Consider the following 8818-nt stretch of genomic DNA (forward strand, 5'->3'; position numbering starts at 1 on the left):
GTTGCTTATGAGTCCATGGTTGGTATTGTTATGAGTTTTGTTACGTCATTGGGTTGTGCATATGGTTGTAAGATGTGTTTCTGGGGCTCTCTGACAAGTGGATAGGCCTAGTTACAAAGGAAACTCTGGTGAAATTTTTAAAAATTTGGGGAGTTAGATAAATTTGGGGTTGCTGGTGTGGGGTATGGAAAAAAGATGAGTTGTATAAGATGCTAATAGTGAACCTCGACCCTCATTCGAGGACGAATGATCTTAAGTGGTGGAGGATATAAGGCCCCGTAAACTTTTTCCTGAAAACCCGGATTCTGTGATGCCAAAGTAGGCGTAGAGGTTAATAATAGTAGAAATGTTCGTACTTTTTGGATTGAACAGTACGCTGGGAGTTGACGGAAAATGTTGGGCAGAAGTACGCATTTCTACGGCACATTCTGCGGCCGCAGAACCACTCTACGGACCGCAGACTGGTCGCAGAGTGGGGCATTTTTCGCGGCCATTATACGACCGCATAACCGTTTCGCGGGCCACATTCTTGTCGTATTTCCCGCCTTGGGATTTTTTGGAGGGAGATTCTGCGGTTCACTATGCGACCGCAGAACTGTTCTGCGGTGCATTATGCGACCGCAGAATAGGTCTGCGGGCCATATAGTGACCGCATACCAGATAAGTTTCTTTCCAATTCTGGCCCCCATTTTCGCGATCATTTCACGGACCGCATAACCACTATGCGGTCGCATATGCGACCGCAAAACCTGTTCCGGAGCTTCAATTTTGGGGTTTTTAAACTCGACTCTATTCCGTTAAAACACATCCTATAGACCATTTTGATCATATTTTCTGATATATTTAGAGTGAGAAAGAGTCCTAGAGGGAGAAGTGATCTTCATCAAATTGTTCTTCAATTCTCACTTAAAACCTTGAAGATTATCAAGAGAGGCACCTAGGTCTTCGTCCTAAAAGGTAAGATTCTATCACCCAAACTTTTAATTTCAAAATGTAACTAGAATGGGCCATTAGTAAGGTAATTCATGGGGATGGGAGTTCTTACCTTGCATGCATGTGTTCCTATGGTATGTGGGAGGTTGTGAGTTAAAGATAGAAAAGAATGGGGTGTGGGTTGGTGGAGTCTTTCACAAAAAGGACCTTAAAACATTTATGCACACATGGTGTTTGATAGAATGCTGAAGTGAACTAGAATTATGATCGTTTTCCTAATTTTGAGTTCAATTTTGGTATATTGCTAAAATAGATTGAAGTTGCTAATATTCCGGAATATCTTAGAGTTTTAAGAGGCAAAATTGAGGTATGTTGGCTAAACCCCCTTCTTCTTAGAATCGAACCCCACGGTGTTCATGTAATTGGATTAAGCCCTTGATCATTATAGAATTGGCAATTTCTAATGTGTTTTTATTAAAGCATGTAAGTTCAATATTTATTATAAATGTTTCACCATGTTATCTTGTTATTTGAGGATGTGTTAAATGTGAAATATGTGCTAGTAATGTTAAGACTTCATGTCAAGATCGAAATAAAGGTTGTTATGCCAAATTGTATGAAAAGCCTCTATATGCCTAAGACTCCCAAATTGCTCATATATGAATTTAACATCTTGAATGGGAAGCCTTATTGTTGTTGATAATAATAATGTTGGAATGTGGAAAAGAACTTGAATTATAAAATACGGCCTAGCACCAAGAATAACTTTATAATTGGGGCAACTCGTTCCATTGTATTGAAAGTATGGGAAAGAAATATGAATTAAGATGACTGATTGAATATGGGTGATGTCTCAAATGAGATGTCCTAGCCGATCGGGCCGAGATCGGACTCCGTGTAAGGACACGATGGTATTTTGTGCGAAATTGTGAATATGGTTGATGTCTCAAATGAGATGGCCTAGCCGATCGGGCCGAGATCGGACTCCGTGTAAGAACACTATGGTATTGTGGATGAAATTGTAAAAATGGTTGATGTCTCAAATGAGATGGCCTAGCCGACCGGGCCGTGATCGGATGCCATACCGTACACATGGTGGTATTGTGTTGGAAATTATAATGAAATTGTGGTAATGTCTCAAATGAGATGGCCTAGTCAATCGGGCCGATATCGGACTCCGTGTAAGAATACAGAGGTATTGTGAATTGTGGAATATCGGTACTAAAGGTCACCCAACCTAATAATATGGAAATTGACTTGAAAACATATACGATCCTTAACTTGTTGTTCTAATATTATTTGAAGCCCTTATTGAATTATTAATTGTTCCTCTTGTATTATTATTCATTCTATTGAGTTGGTGTTTAGCTTTACATACTAGTGCTATACGATGGTACTAATGTCCCTTTTGCTGGGGGCGCTGCATCTTTAAATGGATGCAGGTGGTTACATAGCAGACAGTGTTGATCACAGATAGTGATGTATCCTCTTCTCAGTGGACTCGGTGAGCCCCATTTCATTCCGGGGTCATGTATTGTACCTTTTGTTTATATTATGGTCACTTTTTGAGGTATAGCCGGGGCCTTGTTTCCGGTACCATCTTTACTCTCTTTTGTATCTTTAGAGGCTCTGTAGACACTACATGGGTTGTATATGGGTGCTAGAAAGGCCAAACGGATTATGCTATATTTTGGAATTCGTTCCACTAAATCACAAAATGTATGTATTTTGAAACTCAACATAGAAGTAGCAAAAAAATGAAATAGTTTAGTAATGTCTATATATGGTCCTCCCACTGTTTAGCCAATAAAAACATGCCTTCCCTTATCATGGGTGAGTTGGGTAGAGAGTATCTAACAGGCTTGCTCGGCCGGGTTCATTCGGTTGAGCACCGGTCGCGCTTCCCGAGTTTTGGGCGTGACAAGGCCCTACTTCAAATGCTACCTGATAGCTATGGTGACTACTTTCCCTATGAGGAATATCCTCCATAAACCCGAGCTCTTGAGCAGATTGGCCAAATAGGCCGTCAAAATGAGTGAATTCGATATAGAGTATAAACTGAGGATTGCAATTAAGTCGCAAGTCTTGGCTGACTTCGTGGCCGATTTCAGTTCGGGACTATTGCCTCTAGCAGCCAAGGAGGCAATAATGGTGTCAGAATCGACATCGGGAGTTTGGACCGTATTTACGAACGGAGCTTCAAAAGTAAAAGGGCCCGGGCTTGGAATAGTCTTGATCACGCCTTCGGGAGAAACCTTAAGGTAAGCCATCAGAACGATTCATTTAACTAACAATGAAGCAGAGTACAAAGCTTTGATTGCAGGGCTCGAATTGGCCAGGGACTTGACTCTGAAATCATCAAAATCAAATGTGATTCACATTTGGTGGTGAATCAGGTCTACAAAATGTTCGACACCAAAGAAGAACGTATGCAGCAATACATGGTAAAAGTTCAGGCTTTATTGGCATGATTTTGAGAGTGGTCAATTACTCATATCCCGAGGGAAGATAAAGCGGAAGCAGATGCATTGGAAAATTTGGGCTCATCGACAGAAGTCCAGGGATCAGAATCAGGAACAGTAGTGCAACTGATGAACTCAGTCTTGGACACAGACGATTACTATGAGGTGAATTCGACTAGTTTGGTCTAGGACTGGAGAAATGAAATAATCAATTATCTCGAGCATGGAAAGTTGCCCGAAGACCCCAAAGCATCAAGAGCGTTACGCGCCAAAGCTGCACATTATAGCTTCAAGAAAGGCCAATTGTACAGAAAATTCTTTCAAGACCCATTGGCCCCATGCTTAGGAGCATCAGAAGCTAACTATGTCATGAGAGACGTCCACGAATGGATATGCGGCGACCACTCAGGTGCAGATTCTTTGGTGCTGAAATTAGTTCAGGCAGGATATTACTGGCCCCGTATGGATCAAGATGCCAAAGACTTCGTACGAAAATATGATAAGTGCCAACGCTACGCACCACTAGTACATTAATCGGCAGAACCCCTACATTCGGTTATGTCCCCGTAGCCGTTCATGAAGTGGGGAATGGACATCGTTGAACCGCTTCCAACGACTCCTGGAAAAGTAAGGTTTCTTTTAATTTTGACTGACTATTTTTCTAAATGGGTGGAAGCAGGTCTTATCAGAAGATCGGAGCACGCGAAGTGGTCGACTTCCTATGGGAAAATATAATTTGTAGGTTTGGGATACCGAAAGAGATTGCATGCGACAATGGACCGCAGTTTATCGGTGCAAAAGTTACAAAGTTCCTTAAAGATTTGAAGATAAAGAGTATTACCTCTTCACCTTATCATCCGAGCGCAAATGGTCAAGCAGAATCAACAAACAAAGTGATTATACATAATCTAAAGAAAAGGCTGGAAGCAGCAAAAGGAAATTGGCCCGAAGAATTAGCTGGGGTTTTATGGGCCTACCGAACAACGACCAAGTCAAGCATGGGAGAAACCCCTTTTTCCCTTGTGTACGGCATAGAAGCTTTGATACCGATGGAAGTAGGGGAACCAACCTTAAGGTATTTCAAGGAAGACAAAGAATCAAACAACAAAGCAATGTTAATCAACTTGGAGCTGCTCGAGGAACACATGGACTTGGCGTATTTCAGAATGGCGGCTCAAAAGCAAAGAATTTAGCGATATTATAATCAAAGTGCCAACCTCCGTTATTGCAAAGTAGGAGACTTGGTCTTGAGGAAGGTAACTCAAAAAACCCGGAAACTCAACGGGGGCAAGTTAGGCCCAACATGGAAAGGCCCTTACCGGATTTCAGCTATCATTGGGAAATGATCATACGAGTTGGAGAACCAGAATAGAGATAAGTTGCCCAACAACTGGAACGTGGCTCACCTCGAAAGATATTACTGGTGACAAACAACAGTCAAAGGGAAAGTATGTGCTTCACTCTTTTTCCCTTCGTTCAATTTTTGTCCCAATTGGGTTTTTCTGGCAAGGTTTTTAATGAGGCAGCAAAAGAAAGCATACTACGAAGACAACAGTGATAAGACTTTTCATAACAAGGCAAACGAACAAGTTTCCACTCAGGGACGATTAGATAATCTTTGCTTTGATAGCAAATTCCCACCGGGAAGTTCTGTTTGCTACCGAATGAAGGTTACCCGACCGTTCATGAGCACAAACCACTAGAGGACTATTAGGTATTCTTTCGCTCGATAGCATGGGTTCCTAAGGGGAAACAAGATATGTTGCCGAGTGAAGTATTACCTAGCAATTCATTGGTGGAATCTTTTGAAGATACAAGACTTTCGGTGTTCCAATTCGCGTTCTTCGCATTCAAACACTGGGGGAATGATATAAGATTACGACAACACTGAATGCCAGGCAACACTGAATGCCACATCACCTGAGGAACGAAAATCAGGAATAGAATACATTATCGGGACCGGGGACTACATAGCCAGTCCCATAGAAACAAGTTATACAAGATAGCCACAAGTCATGGCCATTTCTTTTCTGTATAGCAAAATGCTTATATACTTTTGAAAATACAAGGAATTAAATGAAATGAAATCCTTTTGTTTTTGTCTTGTTTCTTGTCTGAACGATGAGTTAATTTTGCCATTTGAAAGTTAAACAAGTACTTCAAATGTTAGTGCCGTAATGAACATGAGACGTGCTCTTCAAGATCACCGTAAACATAATAGGGCCCTCTCTTATAAAAACACTCACGTTAAAGGGTTGGTTTTGGAAGAATCGATGCCCGAAAGCTGGAATGCCATCGGGGAAAAATACACCCCAAGCTGCATACGAAAAAGACGCAAAAAGTAAACTTGCACAAATACTCATGGAAAGCCTCACGAAAAAGGGATAATACTCATAACCAAAATGCTTCGAAGAAAAAGCATCTGAGATTACACATAATAAAGCGCGAACAGAACAACATGCGCAGAATACATGAGCAAGTACGAAAGTTAAAGACTTACATAGATATTCAAACGAAAGTAAGACTCAAACGATACTTGAGCAAAAAATATGTTTTTATTTACAAGGGCGTGTCAAAATGATAAAGGTGCAAAATAGATAAAGAAAGAAAAAGCTAAACTGTAGTGTCTCTAGAATAAGGAGGAAGAGAAGTATCCGCATCCCTGGGAGTAGTAGATGGTTCCACCAATGGCTCACAACTTTCCCCAGCTGTGTCTTCGGCATCATCGCCTTCCGATCCTTTTTCAGTTTCAGAAAACTCGGAACCAGAATCAGAAGAACCTGGAGCGTCAGACTGCACTGTGAGTCCATTTTTTGTAGCCAACTCAAGCTCTCGGGCCTTAGCAATTTTGGTATCAATGTCAATGATACCAGTCTTGGCTTATTCCAAGGTTTTTCTCCTCATGCTATACATGGAATAAGTTTTTTCAACAATGAGAAAAGCCACTCGGTGCTTGAGTTCTTCTTTGAGTTGAATAGTTTCGATGGAAAGGTTTTTCCGTACAGACCTAGCATATTTGAGACTGACATCGAGCTCACAGATAGTTGATCTAAAGACCTATTATGCTCGATAATTTTCATGTACTTCTCTTCTAGTTGGGCATGTTTCACCACCACAGCAGCAAGCTCGCATTGCTGCAAACTGGCCTCCAAAATAATGGCCTCGGTAGCATTGGTTTCCAATTTCGAGAGGTGGAGAACAGTCTGGTCCCGTTCCGCCAAAAGCTGATCCCGTTCAGAAGTAAGTTCTTCCTTATCATGAATCATCCTTTTAATACCCTTAGAAGCAACAAAGTTGGCCTACAAAATAAGAAGAGGTAAAACTTAGAGTACATTTGTTCAAAAGTATAAGAAATAACAGAAGAAGAAAGGAACGTACCGCTGCAACGTTATGCATAGCATTGTTCAACAAACACTCCCCCGAGAGTGTCTGAATCTTCTCCCAGTCTATTTCTGAAGCCAAAGGCTTCAGATAGTTAGCAAGCTCCACCAGCCTCGAAAGCAAGTTGCACCCGGTGGAGACCGAAAGGGTAACACTCCTCCTCCTTTGTGGATCTTCAGAAGAGGCAGCATAATTTTTCCCCAAATTCCCATGAACTGGGGACTGTGGAGGAGGGACATATTCTTCATGATCAGGTGCGACCAATGGAGATGATGTAACAACCTTTGTTGGAAGAGTGGATGGAGATAGAAATGATGTAGCAGTTGCTGGTGGTGGTGAAAGAGGAGATGAAGTTGATGGAGTTGAAGAGTGAGAAGCAGTTGCATCAAATGCACTTTTTGTTGTTTGATGCTCTCCAACCAAAGACGGCACGGACCCGATACTCACCCACATGAGGGTCTAGAATTCACTTAAAATCGGTATTTTACGCGATTCACTTTTGATGAATTGTAGTTCATAGCTTATGTTTATTTATCCTTATTTTGTAGTCTTTACAGCTTTTCCAACCGCTATTTTTAATGAGATGCTCGAATTCCAATGATTTTTGGTGACAATTATACTGAATGGAAGGAGAAAGTCCTTCTCACTTTAGGGTTCTCGGATCTGGACCTGGAACTCCGTGTGGATGAACCATCTATTCCCACGGAATCATGTACGCCAGCAGCTAATGTTGATTATGAGCGGTGGAAGAATTTAATACTCATTAAAGCCCATATAAGCCAAAGCATTAGGGGTTCTATCCCTAATAGAAATAAGTTCAAAGCTTACATTAAGGTAATTGATGAACAATTTATAAGCTCTAACAAGGCATTAACCAGCACCCTTATGAAGAGGCTCTCAAGTATGACTTTTGACAGAAGTCGTACAGTGCGTGAGCACATTATGGACATGAGAGACAATGCTGCTAAACTCAACTCTCTTAAGGTTGATATGTCTGAACCATTTCTTGTGCATTTCATTCTCATCTCTCTTCCTGTGGAATATGGTCCGTTCAATATTTATTACAACACACACAAAGATAAATGGTCAATCAATAAACTCTTGACTATGTGTGTTCAAGAAGAAAAGAGGTTGAAGCATGGGACACCTGAAAGTGTTAATTTGGTGACTCTTGGTAAGAGAAATGCAAAGAAGGACAAAAGTGTTCCCACGAAGAAAAAAAGCACTTTTGACAAAGATGCTTGTCGTTTCTGTAAGAAGAAGGGACACTGGAAGAAGGATTTGAAATACAAGAAATGGCTTGAGAAGAAACGTGATCACGCCCAACTAAAGTCCTAAAAAGGATAAGCGGTCGCTGCAAATATAATATGGTCTAAGAGTCCGGAGTCGAATCTCACATAGAACTAATGTTTAGCTACAACCATTTACTATCACACTGAAGACTAGCTCGAACAATTCCTAAGTTAGAAATATTAAGATTCTTATATTTAACTAATAAACTAACAAATTAGAGTAATAAATTAATAACTAAAGATACTAAAGGTTGGAGACAAGATTAAGGAGGTCTAGAGTTATGATTTTCCCAATTATCGGAATCCTTCTCGCTATGTCTTCTATAATTTTGCCTAATTATTCTCTACCAATCGTGAGTACTTTGGTTGTCGTAATTTTTTCTTGAGAAACTACCACAATTTACTAGATATATTCTCTCGAACTACACTAGCTGGTACTACTTCACCGCTCAATATGATCGCACCAAGGTTTCGTATCTCTAATTCAGCCTTTAAACCCTTAATATTTATCTCTCACATACGTTAGGAGTGATGTTGTTCAATAACTACCTAAATGTGTACCCTCTCTCAAGCAATACACACTAAATAGGCACATTCAATTGATGGCCATTTAATCAACAACAACAAACACGTAGTTGAACAAGTCGAGAAATCTAACGGTTCAATTATATAGAAACATAACAAGAATTCATCCTCCAAAAGGTTCTATCAAAACCCTAGATAAAAAATTAGTTACTCATAATAGTATGC

The 8818-nt window shown here is 40.6% G+C and overlaps 1 protein-coding gene across 1 annotated transcript; it reads left to right on the forward strand.

Moving 5' to 3' along the window:
* Positions 1–7373: 7373 nt before the first annotated feature.
* On the forward strand, positions 7374–8114 carry LOC107808543 (uncharacterized). Its single transcript, XM_016633076.1, has one exon. The coding sequence runs from the start codon at positions 7374–7376 to the stop codon at positions 8112–8114; it is 741 nt and encodes a 246-aa protein (XP_016488562.1).
* The last annotated feature ends 704 nt before the right edge of the window (positions 8115–8818 follow it).

Source organism: Nicotiana tabacum, chromosome 13 (assembly GCF_000715075.1).
Source record: "Nicotiana tabacum cultivar K326 chromosome 13, ASM71507v2, whole genome shotgun sequence".
Lineage (NCBI taxonomy): Eukaryota > Viridiplantae > Streptophyta > Magnoliopsida > Solanales > Solanaceae > Nicotiana > Nicotiana tabacum.

Excerpts from the sequence above, each read along its gene's own strand:
- LOC107808543 (XM_016633076.1), top strand. The coding sequence starts at position 7,374 with ATGATTTTTGGTGACAATTATACTGAATGGAAGGAGAAAGTCCTTCTC.